This window comes from Pipistrellus hanaki, assembly GCF_964339955.1.
Source record: "Pipistrellus hanaki genome assembly, chromosome: 4".
In the NCBI taxonomy this organism is placed as follows: Eukaryota; Metazoa; Chordata; class Mammalia; order Chiroptera; family Vespertilionidae; genus Pipistrellus; species Pipistrellus hanaki.
In genome coordinates, this window is record NC_140506.1 from 88,643,138 (window position 1) to 88,660,223 (window position 17,086).

The 17,086-nt window shown below is 43.0% G+C and overlaps 1 protein-coding gene across 6 annotated transcripts in view; it reads left to right on the forward strand.

Annotated features, from left to right (window-relative positions):
• Nucleotides 1-17,086, forward strand: part of GLYR1 (glyoxylate reductase 1 homolog) — a 46,240-nt gene that overhangs the window by 8,222 nt on the left and 20,932 nt on the right. For 4 of the 6 annotated variants that reach the window (XM_084882337.1, XM_084882338.1, XM_084882339.1 and 1 more), the window contains exons 4-9: nucleotides 3,720-3,858; nucleotides 4,427-4,669; nucleotides 14,172-14,258; nucleotides 15,208-15,264; nucleotides 16,155-16,205; nucleotides 16,297-16,370. In XM_084882337.1, the coding sequence (XP_084738463.1) occupies nucleotides 3,720-3,858; nucleotides 4,427-4,669; nucleotides 14,172-14,258; nucleotides 15,208-15,264; nucleotides 16,155-16,205; nucleotides 16,297-16,370 (651 nt within the window). The remainder of the gene's footprint in view (nucleotides 1-3,719; nucleotides 3,859-4,426; nucleotides 4,670-14,171; nucleotides 14,259-15,207; nucleotides 15,265-16,154; nucleotides 16,206-16,296; nucleotides 16,371-17,086) is intronic. The other 2 variants (XM_084882341.1, XM_084882342.1) reach the window with 1 other exon arrangement.

The following is a 17,086-nucleotide window of genomic DNA, read 5'->3' on the forward strand; positions in this document are numbered from 1 at the left end:
CTGAGGAAACCCCATAAACAGGAGATAATGGGAAAAACTTTCTGGGCAGTCAGAATAGCTCTTGTGCTACAGCAGACGTCTTTATTGATTTGATGTTTTTTTAAAGATAGTACGCCTTTATAGTTACCAAAAAAACTCAAGCTATAAATGGTGAAAAGGTTCCATTCATCTCTGTCCCTCAGCCACCCAGTTCCGTGCTATAAGTCATCAGTGTTTTTTTATGGCATAGCCCTCTAGAGATAGTGTGTCTAAAATCAAGAAGCTACATATTTCTTTTTTCATCATTTTTATTTTTGTTTAGTTAATCCTCACATTGCTTTACAGAGAGAAGGGGGGGGGGAAAGAGAGAGAGAGAAATATAAGAGAGACACATCAACTGTTTGCCTCCTACACACACCCCGACCAGGGGTAGGGAGGGAACCTGCAACCCAGGTACGTGTCCTTGACCTGGAACTGAACCTGAGACCCTTCAGTGTGCAGGCTGACACTCTGACCACTTTGCAACACTGGCTTGGGCCTTTTTCCTCTTTTTTGCACAATTGGTAGAATACTACACACTGCTCTATATCTTACTTTTTCCACTTAGCCAAATATTTTAAGGGACCTTCCATTTTGTACTTTGTAATGACCTTGCTGATCGCTAGCTACTTTGTTTTTAGGTGTTTATTTCCACAAACAATATGTAATTAACTTTCTTTTACATAAAAGGAAAGGCACATGCTTTAGATGCAACTTGACTAAGCTTGATTTTTATGACTTCCCAGCCTATAGCAACTTGGACAGAAAAGGTCCAGCTCCATCTAGGCGTTGGGAGAAGTCACAAGTTACATAAGGGAAGTCACAAGTTACAGCTTATATCAAGGAAACAAACAGCAGTCACTAAAAAAATATACTATACAACAGCAACAACCACAAACGGCCACTAAAGCCTTACAGCTTTTAACCCAGAGTCACCCTGAATGTGCCTGGAAGGCATCGTTTACCCTGTGATTATTTATTGAGCACCAGTTGCACGCCAGGCCCTCTGGATGAGCCTCAGTGGATAGGAGAGTGGTGCATTATTGAAGCTCCTGCTGAAAAGCAAACCCTCTTTACGGAAACAGAGAGGGTTTTGCAGTACTACAGCCTTTAGAGAAAAAATTCTATTCAGGCGGCCAAAGAGATTTCAATTTGATTTGCTTTCATGAAGTAATCTTCCTGGAGCTCTGGCGGGCTGGCTTTTTATTTACTGTTTTTCTAATGTGGCAGGATGCTTTCCAGCAACTGATTGGTTCTTAAGTAGATTAACTTTTTGCATTTATCTTTTTAAAGTCATATTTATGCTGTCAGTTCATTTAGCAATGATGATCATAGAGGAAATTTCACTTTACTATCTGAAATGCCAGTCTTTAGGTTGAATGGAATTTTTAATGGATTGTTCTCTTGACAGAAATCAGTAAAATGCTTCAATAAAAACATAGGTGTGGATTTATTGGTGCTTCCTCCACAGATACCCTTACCCTTCTACTTATTCTGAATCAAAGGTTAATGTGGGGAGGGGGGTTAGGAATTAGGATTCTTGGAATATGTTGTCCCACCTCAATTGCTCCATCAAAACCACCCCATTGGTTTTTTTCTGGAACTTGTGCAGTTCTCAGCTTCTGACTGAAGCTCAGAAAAGGAAGAGGCCTGTCTTGAGGTTTGTGGCTCTTTTAAGCTTCATTACTGATACTTGTGTCATATTTGAACTGCCAGTTGGAATGACAGCTTAACTGGCTTTTCAGGGCGTGCCTGGCTTTGTATCTGATTGCTCTGATGGTCTGTCCTTCGAAACACTACCAGTATATGCGAGGAGAGGCAAGAAGGTCAGTCAGTGGTATACTTGCCAGACAATATGGGGTTGAAATTTAATTCCAGTTTGTCTTCCTGTAGATCGGACCCACTTAGCTCCATTGTGTCAGATTTCAAACTTTAAAATGAATTGATCACAAGTAAAGTACCTGCTTACCCATCCAGTGGAAGCTCTCTGCGGTGAGACCAATGCCTACATCCCCTTTCTTTTTCTTCTTTTTCTTCTTTTTTTTCTTTTTTTTCTTTAATATACTTATATTGATTTCAGAAAAGGAGAAGGAGAGAGGGAGGGAAGGAGAGAGAGAAAGAGAGAAACATCAATGATGACAGAATCATTAATTGGCTGCCTCCTGCTCGCCCCCTACTAGAGATCAAGCCTGCAACCCAGGCACGCACCCTTGACCAGAATCAAATAGAGCCCTTTAGTCCGAAGACCCAGGCTCTATCCACTGAGCCACACCAGCTAGGGCTGAGTCCCCTTTCATCATCCATTCTGTCTAGTTTTGTTTACCCATAAGTAACATGCTTAGTCCTGGTTTGCTGTCCCACTTGCAGGTTTATGGCCCCAGGGCTGTTGTGTTTGTATAGACCCACTGTCACAATCATTAGCACAACACCCAAAGCTGTTGGTGGGTTGGTAGCACTATTTTTATGTATAGAAGTTAGTACTTTTACTATCCTATATAATAAAGAGCTAATATGTTAATTACACTGAATAGCATAACGACAACCTTCTGAACGAGGCTGGGGCTTGGAGGGTCGGCCAGAGCTGGAAGGGCTGGCTAGAGCTGGGAGGGCCAACCCTGGCTGCAAGGGCCTCTAGTTATTAATGAAAATTCTCTAGCTTTCTCTAATGGAACCCTAAGTTAGGGTGGTAGCCCAGTTTCTAAATCCTTAACCTGACCCACTTTTTCTAAAGGGTATACTATGAAACCTTTGAGTGTTACAAGGTAAAACATATAAATTAACTGTTACCTTGCCACTCCTATAATATTCTCTCCTTTATACTGTGAAACTGAATATCATTTAGGGCAGTGGTCGGCAAACTGTGGCTCTTGAGCCACTCTGTTGACTAATGAGTTTGCCAACCACTAATTTAGGGAAACCACATAAAGTCAGCTAAGGCTGAATTGGTAAATGTGATTGGTCAGATATTCCAGAATTGACAACGGAGAGCTTATTTCACTTTCATATGTTACACACAGATGGTAGTAATTAAAAGTTAAATATTAGAAGAGTGTGTTTTTCTACCTTTAATCACAAATAGAATCTTGTTTTTAAAGGCTTCCCCTTTGTGCTGCTGCCCTCATTCCAAGCCATGTGTCACATGTTTGTGTGGTCTGGTAGCCATGGAAACAATCATTTATGAACAAATATAGGCTCCACAGCTACAAATATCTGTAAGAGCAGAAGATTTTAGACATTGCATTTCTTTAGCCCTCATATCTCTGATTCTGAGTTGTTGGCTTAGGTTGTTGTTGGTGGCGATGCTTCCAGGTGCGCTGATTCCCTGGGATCCACATGTGGCCATCTGTACTGTGCGGAGAAAATGGGAGAGCAGCTCCATTTCCTCTGTCCTGAGAGCAAGTGTCATGGTGTGTGTGGTTGAGTGTAGAAGGAAGGTGAATAGGGGTGGAGATAACATATGACACAGTAATTTCATTTGGAGGATATTCTGATTTTTCTTCTGCTTGGCTTGTTCCAAGAAAACATGCTTTCCGGCTCAAGAGCTTGAAGTGGTCAATAATATGTTTTGAAAAAATGGCAGGCCTGTTTCAAAGTCCAATGAAAGCCAGTGGATATTTTCATTGCATTCTGCTAGGGTGAGGTCTTTGATATCTGGCATAGGCAATGTGGATCATACCCTTTCTATGTGTGTTTTCTGCTAGTGCCTGGATCAAAGTGGAACAGCTAAAGCCATACCATGCACATAAGGAGGAAATGATAAAGATTAACAAGGGAAAACGATTCCAGCAAGCTGTGGATGCTGTGGAAGAGTTCCTCAGGAGAGCCAAAGGGAAAGACCAGGTGAGAAACTCCATGATTCTTCATTTATGCCAATGTCAGACCGGTTATTTTTACATACTAACAGATTAAATGTCACCCTAACTTGAAACTCTATTCTTATGAAATGCCAGTACAAAAAGAGCCACTTCAATTCTGAGGTATCAGCATTTTGGTAATTAGCCTGAAGCTCCATGCATGCAGCTGACCTTTCTGGAATAGATTGTTGGTCTTGGGAAAGCCACTTGGACTCAGGAGAAGTATCTGAATGTAGCACAAGTCTTTTCTCCTTTCATAGCTCAGAAATTAGGAGCACAGCCTCTGAGATGTATATCCATTGCCTGGGTGTAAATTCTACATCTTAGCTTTGGGACTGTGGGCAAGTGATTTGATTTTTTTTTTTTTTTTTTTTTTTTTTTTTTTTTTTTTATCTACTCAAGTGTAAGTGGGGATGACAGCAGACCTGTTTCATAGGGTTGTTGTGCAGATAATGCATGTAAAGTGCTCATCATAGGGCATGGCTCGTGTAAATGGTGGTGGTGATGGCAGCGGCTAATTGTGGTGGTTATCATTATTATTATTAAACTTTCAGACATCATCCCACAATTCTGCTGATGACAAGAATCGGCGTAATTCCAGTGAGGAGAGAAGTAGGCCAAACTCAGGTGATGAAAAGCGCAAGCTTAGCCTGTCTGAAGGGAAGGTGAAGAAGAACATGGGAGAAGGAAAGAAGAGGGTGTCATCAGGCTCTTCAGAGAGAGGCTCCAAGTCCTCTCTGAAAAGAGCCCAAGAGCAGAGTCCCCGGAAACGGGGTCGGCCCCCAAAGGATGAGAAGGTTTGTTTTATCTCCGCAGCTTCTGGGATTAGTACCTTTCTTTCGTATGCAGCAGAGTTGAGCTTTACAATATGGTTCAGTTCATTGAGTGAACATAGAGTCCTGTACTAAGAGTTGGTCCTAAAGAATCCTTCAGATCAGGGGAGATATGCAGCCTGGATGCACAGGTGTGAAATAGGAACACAAGGCAGCAAAGAATCATGCATTCAACTAAATGCTCAAGTCAGAAGAATGGTCCCCTTGAGCAGTGTGCAAGGGCTGGCACTGGAAAGGGCATAGCAAGAAAGAAGGGAAGGCATTCCAGAGGTGGAGGGCATAGTTCACGTGGAGCTTAATGTCAGTGTGGATATTCTCAGTACAGGGAGAGGACAAGAAGGAGAGCAGAAAGATAAAAGTGGATTGTCACTGGACTGTGGAGAGCATTATGGTGTACTTAAGTGGTGGTGTATTGTCATGAAGTCAGTAGAGGGCCATAAAGTTGTTTGAGCTGTGTATGGAGGTGGCGGTGTGCTCCAAGCTATGCATTAGTAAGCTCATGGAGGCCAGAGAAGAAAGGCTCAAAGCCAATTAGAAGGCTAATCAGGTGTATGTTCACATAAGGAGATATTCTACGGGGGTGATAGCAGACATTGAAAGTAACTGTGCAAGGCACTTCAGAGAAAGAGTTTGTAAGATTGGCAACTGGTTATAAAGGGGATGAATGAGAAAAGGGAAAGACATGATTTCAGGTTTGTGCCTGGGGAAATGGTGATACCTTCCTTAAGAGCAGAGAGGTTGGGAGGAGCTAGCTGATGCCTGGACTACCAAAGCAGCTTGGAGTTGCAGGACAGAAACATATATGTGGGAAGCAAATGTGTAGGAAGAATGTTGGATCCATGAGACTAGATGGGGTTTATGTTTGGGAAAGTAAAGGAGGGAGAATAGTTAGCTTTGCAGTAAGAGTGCCTGTAGTTGAGGGTTGGAAGAAGTTACCAAAATGAAATAATGGAGAAATAGCATACCTCTCTCTTCCTTGTAACGATTTTTTGTCAAGTCTTGGATGCCAAGGGAGGAGAATTTAATATATTGGGGACAGATCACAAGAATTCTCATGGTTTCTGTCCTAAGGCTGTGGCCAATCATGAGAATTCTCAGCTTTTCATTATTGTCATTTTTTAACTTATATTTTTATTGCTTTCAGAGAGTAAAGAAGAGGGAAAAGGAAATAGAAACATCCATGATGAGAGAGAATCATTGATCAGCTGCCTCCTGCAACTCCCCCACTGGGGATCAAGCCCACAACCTGGGCATATGCCCTTGACCAGAATCGAACCCGGGACCTTTCAGTTCGCAGGCCGATGCTTTATTCACTGAGCCAAACCGGCTAGGGCCATTGTTGTCATTTAGAGAGACACATTCACTGAAGTTAAAAATTTCAAAAGGGCCCTAACCGGTTTGGCTCAGTGGATAGAGCCTCGGCCTGTGGATTGAAGGGTCCCAAGTTCAATTCCGGTCAAGGGCATATACCTTGGTTGTGGGCACATCCCCAGTAAGGGGTGTGCAGGAGGCAGCTTACCCATGTTTCTTTCTCATCGATGTTTCTAACTCTCCCTCCCTCTCCCTTCCTCTCTGTAAAAATCAATAAAATATATTTTAAATAAATAAAATAAAAATAAAAATTACAAAAGGAATTAAAAGTGATTAGTCTCTTGTCGTTAGTAATAAAAATAACTTTTTTATATGTATCAATTTGATATTTTTTAAGTGCTCAGCAACCATGGATAGTGACAAAGAACATGGTAAAATTCTGGATATATTTGCTGACAATTTATCAGATATACCAAGTGAAAGTGATGAAAGCTTTGAAAGTGGCAGTGATATAGTTATTCCTTGAAAAAGGCAAAAAATGGTCATTTCAAGTGATTCCAAACATGAACATTTGAACAGTTCCATACATGATTTTGAGTGTAATGTGCATCTTCATTGCCGAGATAATGATTGGTTAAAAGAGGACTTTCAACCTAATTTGGAAAATTTTGAAGCTAATTCTGGTGTTACAGTTATACCGACTGATTCTAGGAACGTCATTGAAGTTACCAACTTGATTTTTGAGGACGATCTGCTTAACTATTTTGTCATCAATCAAACATATATTATAACCAAAATTTGGGAAAGCACAAAATTTTGAAAGCAATAAAGTGGTCTCCTGTTACTCTAACAGATATGAAAAAAATTTTTAGGACTTATAGTGCTAATGGGGCATATAGGATACTTGGAAAGAATATTGGTCTACTAATTCAGTTCTAGCAGTTCCAGTATTTCCTCAGACAATGAGTTGAAATTGTTTTTGAACAAATCTGGACTTAGAGGCATTTCAGTGACAATGCAAACATGACTAAATATTCATCCAGGCTATTTAAAATTCAGTCTGTACTTGACCACTGTATTAGTAAATTTCAAACAATTCATAAACCTATGTGAGTATTATCATTAGATGAAGGCATCATTCCTTGGAGGGCATATCTTCTATTCCGAATTACAACCCAGCTAAAATTATTAAATATGGTTTACTAGTAAGAATAGTATGTGAGAGCAAGACTGAGTATATTTGCAATGTGGAAACTTACACAAGTGAAGGAAAAAATTGAATGACTATTCTGTCACTACTTTGGCGTATCTGGAACTGGGACATCATATATACCAAGATAACTATTACAATAGCATTTCAATCGCAGAAACTTTATTACTACATAAAACAAGAGTTTCCGGAACAATTCGAACAAATAGTGGCTTGCCAAAATGTTTGAAAGATGACACATACAGTGTTTTTACAAAGTATCATACTTTAAAAGATATTAGCTTATAAAAATATGTAATAAATAACTTCAAAATGCAATGGGTATTTTAATTTTTAAGTGTGCCTTTAACATTTATGTAAAACGTTTTTTGTACTCGTTCATTAGAAACTTATCTGGTCACTGGGTAAAGCTAGCAATAAAACTGCTGATCTGCAATGTGTTAAGATGAAGTAGGTAGTCTTGTCTAACACAGGTAATTGTGAGAGCAGGATCAAGGGGGTAGAAGCCAGATGGCTGGCAGAAACAGTTGGGTGATGAGGCTGTGATGAAATGCAAGATATCAGATCAAGACTTGCAAATTCAGATACCAGCAAGACCAGACAGGTAATTGAAGTGAGTGGAGCCCACTGATGCAAGAAGAAATGGCTCAAGCAGAAGGTTCCAGGGCCCTGCCCTGCCTCCATGCTGAGAATTAGGGGTAGCAGTGGCTGGTGATCTGGGGAGGTTATGCTCTTCCTATTGAGTTCCAGCCAACTTTTGCCAGATTGTCTGGTTTTTCTCAAAAGAAGCTGGAAACACAAGTTTTTATGTGAAATGTTTTAATTTTAAATGTTAGTAGCTAATTCATAATTTCAACATACTTATTCCAAAGGAACATCTCTGCATCAAATTCAGCCAGTGGACTGCCAGTGTGAACTCCGTGTTAGAGAAGATCTGTCTTGCTGTCAAATGACCTAAGACTGAGAGTAGTTGAGAGTGACTGTAGTGGTGGGGACAGTCCTAGGTTATCATAAGCATAGGGAAATTTCAGCCAAAGGCAGAGAAGGTTTCGAAAACTGCTGGCTGCAGTATGTGAAAACCTTCTTAGGGGGTTTGATCTAATTTGATCTAGTTGAACTTATTTTCAGGGACCAGAGGAATCTGGGCCATCAGGTTTTATACTATTCCAAATTCACACTGTTTGGTGTCTTTAAGCTGTGGATCTCACCAACTCCTCTGCTGGCTCTGAAGAGAAATTACTTCTTTTTGGATAAAAAGGAAGAAAAAAGGAGAAGTTAGGAGGAGGGCCTTGAGTTTGAATCATGACTCCATGACTTGCTATATCTGTGTGATCTTGACCAGCTACCTTTGCCTTGGTTTCCTCATCTGATCATATTAAAGACTAGTGGCCCTGTGCACAAAATTTGTGCACATTAAAAGGGAATTAATTAGAGGAAATATTTTAATATTGCTGTTTTCCCTTTCTTTATAATAGAAGTGCCAGAGATGAAAAAACATTAGTAAAATGTATATGAAAATCTCCCTCCTGTCAGAGTCTGGGGTGCACTGCACAGAGGGACCCAGAGTTAAGACCCTGTCCACCCACGTGCACCTAGAAATTGTGCAAGACCCAGATCTAGCTGGCCCCACCCCCGTCAAGCCCTGCAGGGCAGGGGGTGCAGCCTCAGATCCCTTGGCCCCTGTGTGAGGATGTGATTACCATTTACATATTAGCTGTTTATTATATAGGATACCTGCCCCTTAACATTTGTTGTGAGAATTAAATGAGTAACACAAGCAAAGCACCTAAGATAGTACCTGCAACACATTATGCATGTGATAAATGTCATACACACACACACACACACACACACACAAAAACTAAAGGCCCAGTGCATGAGATTAGTGCACTGTGGGAGAGGGGGGAATTCCTCAGCCTGGCCTGCACCCTCTTGCAGTCTGGGACCCCTGGCTCCTGCCACCACTGCTGCACTCACCAGCCGTGAATGGGCTTCTGGCTGAGCAGCGCTCCCCCTGTGGGAGCACACTGACCACCAGAGGGTAGCTCCTGCGTTGAGCATCTGTCTCCTGGTGGTCAGTGCACATCATAGCGACCAGTCGTTCCTCCGTTTAGTCGATCTGCATAATATGTTTTTTTTTATAGGATTTTTTTTCTATTGATTTCAGAGGAAAGAAGAGGGAGAGAGAGAGAGATAGAAGCATCTATGATGAGAGAGGATCATTGATTGGCTGCCTCCTGTACACTCCACACCGGAGATCAAGCCCACAACCAGAGCATGTGCCCTGATCAGGAATTGAACCATGACCTCATGGTTCATAGGTCAACACTCAACCACTTAGCCACGCTGATGTTTTTGAGCAGTAGCCTGTTGTGCAGTGAGGGCACTGGTTTAGTGCAACCCCAAGACTGCTGCCAGACTTGCTGGGAGGATTTTCTCACAGTAAAAAGTTTACCCCTTGGTCTGAATTATTCATTGGGGGTGGGGGGAGAGTAACATTTTTACTGCTGTTCTCAGAGCCAGGTCTCCATCCAGGAGTTCTACCTGCTGTTGATCTTTAGGAGTTTTTTTTTTTCTACCAGGTCTCCATGCTAGGCCTGGACTCTAATGAAAGATTTGTCAGGAAAGGAAAGAGCGTGGCTAATGGTGCTGGGGACACATGGTGATTTCAGTTCTCACCATTGATCTTAATTAAGCATCTTCAGAGATACAGGAAATCTGCTTGGGTTTGGAATTTTGGTGTACCTTATGATCTGATATGTCCTGTGGCCTAAAAAGAGTATTGTGTTGCTATAGTAATTGTCATTTGGCTGGCGAGCTCCTCTGTGAAACAGAGAGCAGTAGTGTAGGCTGATAACTGGGCAAAGTCCCAGATGATTGCCATTCTCGGCCATATTCTCCTATCCTGTAACGATTAACGGAAAAGGCTGATCTTGATAGTGGAGGTGTCAATTACATGCAGGCAAGCAGAGGCTGTGTTTGTGTCTAGACATCCGTCCAAGTCTCTAGCTGAGAACTACAACTCGGCACAAAGCACCCTGACAGAATAAAGCTGTCAACCCTGTGTCTCTCCTAAAATTCTGGACTAATACAGAAAACACTGCTTTAGGAGTCAAGGCCTTTGGTTAGTGCTAGGTGGAGAGTTATGTTCTCTGCCTTACTCTCATCTGTCATTTTGGTCTTGGGCTAATCATTAAAGCTGTGCTGCCCCTAGTCACAGGTGACTGTTTACATTTAAATTAAAAAAAATTTAAAATTCAGTTTCTCAGTCATACTAGCCACTTATCAGGTGCTCCGTGGTAGACTTGTGACTATTGGCTATAGTATTAGTACAGGTATAGGACATGTTCATCATGGCAGAAATTGTTTTTGGCAGTACTGTACTAGACCTCTTTTACCCAAACCCCTATATTCAACAAGTGTCTAGAGATAAAGCAGCGTGATAGATAAACAAGGCCCTTATCGTGTTCATTTCTCCAATAAATATTGAACACCACCTATGTACCAGGAATGGTTTCCAGCATGGGACATATAAAGTAAACAAAATTGGTGAAGTTCTTACTTTCATAGAACCTACTTATAATAACACTAGTAGCCCTGCGCACAAATCCGTGCGCCGGTAGATCTCTGCCACCCTCCAGTAACTCTCCACCCACTGTCCCGCCTTCCTGTAGCTCTCCTCGTGCCCCCCTGCCCCCTCATAGCTTGATGCCCTGCCTCCTCCTGTAGCTCTCTACTGTGCACTTGTAGCCAGTAGCTCGCTGCCACCCTCCTATAGCCCTCCACCCACTGCCCTGCCCTCCCCGCCCCCCAGCTTGCTGCCCTGCTCCTTCTTGTAGTTTTCCTCCGCCAGTTTGTAGCTCGCTGCCCCACCCTCCTGCTATTCTGTGTTCAGATCATTAGTCAGTTGTTACACTTCACTGCATGATGACCATTTGCATGTTACATCTTTATTATATAGGATAGATCCTGAAGCCAAATTCCCTGAGTTTAAATTTCATCTACCACACTCTTAGCTCTGTGACCATTGGCAAGGCTTCTTAAGCTCTCTCAGTTTTCTCCTCTGTAAAATGGAGATGAGGTTGTGACAATTATGTGAGAATCTATACTAATAATAGCCTAGGTGGTGTCAAGCTCTCAAGTCATCACAAGATGGCCCAACGCACAGCAGAGGCAGGGCCTGGTGGCCACTCCGCGTGGTGAGGCCTGGGGGTTTTGTGGTCCTGGCAGAGGAGGCGGGTCTCGGCAGGGGAGGGCAATTGTGGGTAATCAGGCTGTCAGGGGAGCAGTTAGGTGTCAATCAGGCTGGCACGTGGGCAAGCGGTTAGGAGCCAACGGTCCCGGATTGTGAGAGAGATGTCCAACTGCTGGTTTAGGCTCGATATCCTAGATCAGGCCTAAACCGGCAGTTGGCCATTCCCCAAAGGGTCCCAGGTTGGAGAGGATACAGACCGGGCTGAGGGATAACCCCCCCACCCCCCCACCTCCCATGCACAAATTTTGTGTACCGGGCCTCTAGTACACATATAAATAGCACACTAATGTCTGGCATATGTTAAACTTTCATTATAGTAATCATCATGTTCCAATGGAGGAAAATATAGAGAGATGAGGGAAAGCATTCTGATACAGTGACATTTCAATGGAGACCTAAAGTGAGCATATGAACCAAGTTGGAAGAGTATTCCCAGCAGTGCAAAGGCACGAGAGTATTTGCATGTGTGGTGTTTTCGAGGAATGGAGGTGGAGGGCCAAGGGGGTGCTGGTGGGCTGGAGAGAGGTCAGGGGAGAGAAAGTAACAGGACATTAGGTTGGAGATTAGCATGGAGTGGGGTTGCAGCACATCTAGGGCCCTAGAGTCCACAATAAAAGCCTCTAGCTTGACCATGTGAGACAGGATGCCACTTTTAGGCAGAGAAGTGTCATGCTTTCACTCTGGCTGCTGTGTATAGCCTAGACCAGGGGTCTTCAAACTACGGCCCGTGGGCCACATGCAGCCCCCAGGGGAGTCTGATCCTGCCCGCCAGGTTTTTTGGGCAGTGAGCACAGCCAAGGTGTTACAGTAGGAATTAGTAGTTCATATAGTCCGGCCCTCCAGCTCTCTGAGGGACCGTGATCTGGCCCCCACTTTAAAAAGTTTGAGGACCCCTGGCCTAGACTGTACGGGCCCAGAGCAGAAGCATAGATATTCCTTTTGCTCCAGTCCAAGCGATAGGCAATGGTAGCCTGATCCTTGGGTGTTAGTAGGGGTACTCGGAAGAAGGGGTTGCAGATTCCCATTTGTAAAACCATAATCATTGTTGATGGACTAGAGGAGAGAGGAGGGTAGAATCAAGGACTCCAAGGATCTTGGCCTGGTTGTATGGAGTTGCTGTTTCGGAAATTGAGACCATAGAAGAAGCCGTTTGGGCAGGGAAAGCAAGAGTTCAGTTGGGCATGGCAAGATACCTATTTGATATCCAAGTAGAAATGTTGGGAGGACCACTGTGGCTGGAAGATAGCAGATAGAAAAAGAGAGGAGTTAGTAAAGTCAGTGATGGAGGAAAGAGAACAGGCCAGTTGTAAAGCTGGAATGAACAGTGCCTCTTTGCCTAGAACGGGTATGGGCCAGGCCCTTAATAAAGAGGAGCAGCATCCTCATTCCGCTGGGTCCTTTCCTTGCATCAGTCTCGGGAGAGAGTGGGGATCTTGGCTCCAGACCACCCTGACTTCCAGTTCTGTCGCTTAGTCCTGAAAAATGTTGGGCAGATTTCCTCATGAGCACCATGCGGCTTTTTTGGTGGTTGGTTTGTTTGTGTGTTGGTTTGTTTTTGAGATTAGTGGATTCCTTCTGAAGCCTGTACTGTTTTCTTAATAATGTTTATTATTCGCCATAAGGAATTTTCTCTGTGACCTGCTAACAACACTGCAAAATATAGTTGGGCTTTTCTCCATCACACACCAGAATGTTTTGTTATTTCAAGAACTGAGAAGAAAAGCTCACTCTGTGTTGATGAGAACTTTTCCTGGTTCTCCCAATGGACGATCATTAGAACCTGGCCAGAGACAGGGGCTTGAACTGATGCTGAGACCATGGAGCTGGCTAAGGGTTTTTTGTTTTTTTGTTTTTTATTTGTTTTTAAATATTCTTTTATTGATTTCAGAGAGGAAGGGAGAAGGAGAAATAGAAACATCAATGATAAGAAAGAATCATTAAGATACTGCCTCCTGCCGAAACTGGTTTGGCTCAGTGGGTAGAGCGTCACTGAGGTTCGATTCCGGTCAAGGGCATGTACCTTAGTTGCAGGCACATCCACAGTAGGTGGCGTACAAGAGGCAGCTGATCGATGATTCTCTCTCATCGATGTTTCTAACTCTCTATCCCTCTCTCTTCCTCTCTGTAAAAAAATCAACAAAATATATTGAAAAAAATAAAAAAGATACTGCCTCCTGCATGCCCCATAGTAGAGATCAAGCCCGCAACCAATGCATGAGCCCTGGCCAGGATTCAAACCATGATCTCCTGGTTCATAAGTCGATGCTCAACCACTGAGCCATGCCAGGTGGGCTGTTTTTAGTGGGGTTTTTTATTCTCATCCTCCTTCCATTGATTGATTGATTGATTTTTAGAGAGTGGAAGGGGGGAGGGAAGAGGAGAGAGAGGAAAGAAACATCGATGTGAGAGAGAGAAATAAATGGGCTGCTCTCCACACACGCCCCAACCAAGGCAGGGATCAAACCTGCAACACAGATACATATCCCTGACTAGGATTCGAACCCACAACCCTTCGGTGCACAGGCCAACATTCTAACCCCTGAGCAATACCTGCCAGGACAGGCTAGGGGGTTAGCGTGGATGGAATGTGACTGAAGGAAGCTGATCAATGAAGAGTTGCTCCCCAATTTGGGGCAGGAAAACGTCTATCACGGTATCAGCATCTTGACCATATGCCTTTCCCTCTGTAGGATCTCACCATTCCTGAGTCTAGTACCATTAAGGGGATGATGGCCGGAACCATGGCTGCATTTAAATGGCAGCCAACTGTGAATGAGGTAAGGTTCTCTCCTGTGGGCCAGTTCAAAGTTGGCCTCAGAGCTGATTCCTGGCCTGACTGCCATACACTTGTTATCCATTTTTCTTCTTTTTGTGATTGTGAAGCTGCCGTTTTCTTTTTCTTTTTTCTTTCTTTCTTTTTTTTTTTTTTTTTTTAATCAAACAGTACAGAGGAGTATGAGGTAAAGAATGCAAGTTTCCATTCTCAAGGGTCCTCACTGTTAAGTTTGATATAATTTATTTCAGCCCCTTTGATACACCCATTGACCATCACTTACTAATTACATACCCATATATAGTTTGTGTGGTTGAGACCAGGGTTATTTTTCAAAAAAGTGGTATCATCCACAGATTTTTTTCACTTGATGCTTTAAAACACCCTTTCACTGTCTGTATATAAAACGTTGATGGTTAGTAGCCATATGTTAGTCTATTCTTGGTATAGAGGCACCCTTTCCCTGTTATTGGGCCTAATTATGGAAGTCCTGCAGTTGTTGTCACTTTATTTCTATTAATATCGACCCTCAGTGAGATAAAAACACTAAAAGGTCTGGTATCAAACACAAGTAGGCCAAACCCTAAAATTGAAAAAGAGCCCTTAAAATTGATTTGGCTTTGTCAGCTGTGTTATCCAACATGACTAGTGAGAATACTGGACTTTAAAAATATTAGTATGCCTTTTAAATGTTTTCCCTTTTAAATGATGTTATTGGAATGATTTGTATACCAACCTGGCAGAAAATATCTACTTGAAGCCAGTTTCCTTTAGCTGGAACAGACGTCGTTTACAAAAGGCTTAGATCAACAATGGGAAAAGAATTTCCAAGCAGTTATAAAATTAGGGCCAGCTCCCTGGGGTGTTTAGCCAGAGGAAAGCAGTTATCAGGCAAAAGGAAGGGGTCTTTGGTGGAAGATGATTTGTTTTATTTAATAATTTTCTGGTTTCAGCCAGTTAAAGATGCAGACCCTCATTTCCATCACTTCCTGCTCAGCCAAACCGAGAAGGTGAGTTGTTCTTTGAAGTTCTTGATCATTGGTCAGGAGCTGGCCTAAGGCAGAGTGTTGCTCATTGGAACCTCACCTTACAAGTCTGAAAAGTTAGGCTCTGCCTATACCACTGCCCAAAGCAGCTAGTTACTAGTAAAAGACATATGAATGAGGTGTTGTTAATATTAAAAACTAGAGGCCCAGTGCATGAAATTCATACAAGGGTAGGCCTTCCTTCCACCTGCTGCCAGCACCAGCTTCCTTCTGGCACCCAGGACCTGGGCTTCCCTCCAGCTGCCAGCAGGCACCTAGGACCCGGACTTCCCTCACAGCCCTGGCTTCGTCTGGAAGGACGTCCGGTCTAATTGGTATATTACACTTTTATTATTATAGATACACACACCCCAAAGAAAGTGGGGGGAGGCTTTAAAAACTTGTCAGCTGTGTGATTGAGACATTTGTGATTGCCTTCAGAGTATAGGGCAGAAACCAAAACCCGTGAGCTGTCAGCCACATGTGAGGTAGCATGTGCTGTTGGGTGGATAATCTCCATAGCCTCCAGGTGTGGAGGGAAAGTTTTCTGACTGCAAGGTATGCGGTTAGGTCGGATCTGCTGATAGGATGTAGCTTTGAAGTTGGACAAAGCTGGGTTCTAAACCCAGTTACACTGACCAACAATGTAATTCTGGGCACCTGACCAAATGCTTCTAATTCTTAATGTCATTTTTAACAAAAGGATTTTGCAGAGTTGCATGGAGAATTGAATGAAGTAATGTGTGTTAACTTTCTGTGTCTAGAACACCAAATAAGATTTTGATGTTAGCAGCCCACATTAGGCCTAACTTTTTAGGTAAATTTTAATGAAGAATGGTTTAATAAGTGGTGTTTTTTTCCTCCCTCTTTATTAGCCAGCTGTCTGTTACCAGGCCATCACAAAGAAGTTGAAAATATGTGAAGAGGTATGTAGGTTCCACGCCTCCTCGTTTTTATCTTCCACTAGGGCCTTGCCATGGGCAGCCTGACTTGATGCTCTGTGCTTGCTTTCCCTAGGAGACGGGGTCTACCTCCATCCAGGCAGCAGACAGCACGGCCGTGAATGGCAGCATCACACCCACAGACAAAAAGTAGGGCCTTTGGCAAAAAGATTTCTTTGGTTCTGCTGAGGGATGAGGAATGACCCCAAGGGGAATCTTTAAAGGTTATGCTCCAGTCATTGCTAGAACTGAATGTAAAAAAAGGAGGAAAGTTGTAATCTTTACTGATGATGATTTGTCTGGGAGTAAATTGACTTGCAGAAGACAAAAGTTGTCTTTAAATGTATGCCCTTAGATGTGAGTTTGTGAGCAAGGAATGCTCAGCTCTATGCTTCTCAGACTTTCCTGTGCCTCAGAATATCCTGGAAGGCTGTTAGTAAAGCACTGATTATTGGACTGATCCCTGGAGTTTTCTCAGTAGGTCTGGGGTGGAGCCTGAAAATTTGTATTTTGGACAAGTTCCCAGATATGCCTCTGCTGCTAGTCAGGAGCCCACATTTGAGAACCCTCTAGCTTAGCAGAACTGTGATGAAAATCCTGAATTTGACTGTGGGGGATGAGAGATGAAGGTACTTAGAATATCCTGTCCTCCCTGGCTCTCCCTGCAGTCACCTTCCAGTCCTCATGCACTTGCTTGCTGCTCTCTGTCCAAAGACAGGTTGGAGAGTTTTAACTACTGTCCCCAAACTTTAGCTTGCACCCATGCTCACCTTTGCCCTCATTCTGGCCAGTTGTGTTTTCAGAGTTGTGATGATAAAAAGGGTTTTTTGCTGAAAACATTCTCCTGAGCAAGATAACCAAGTCTG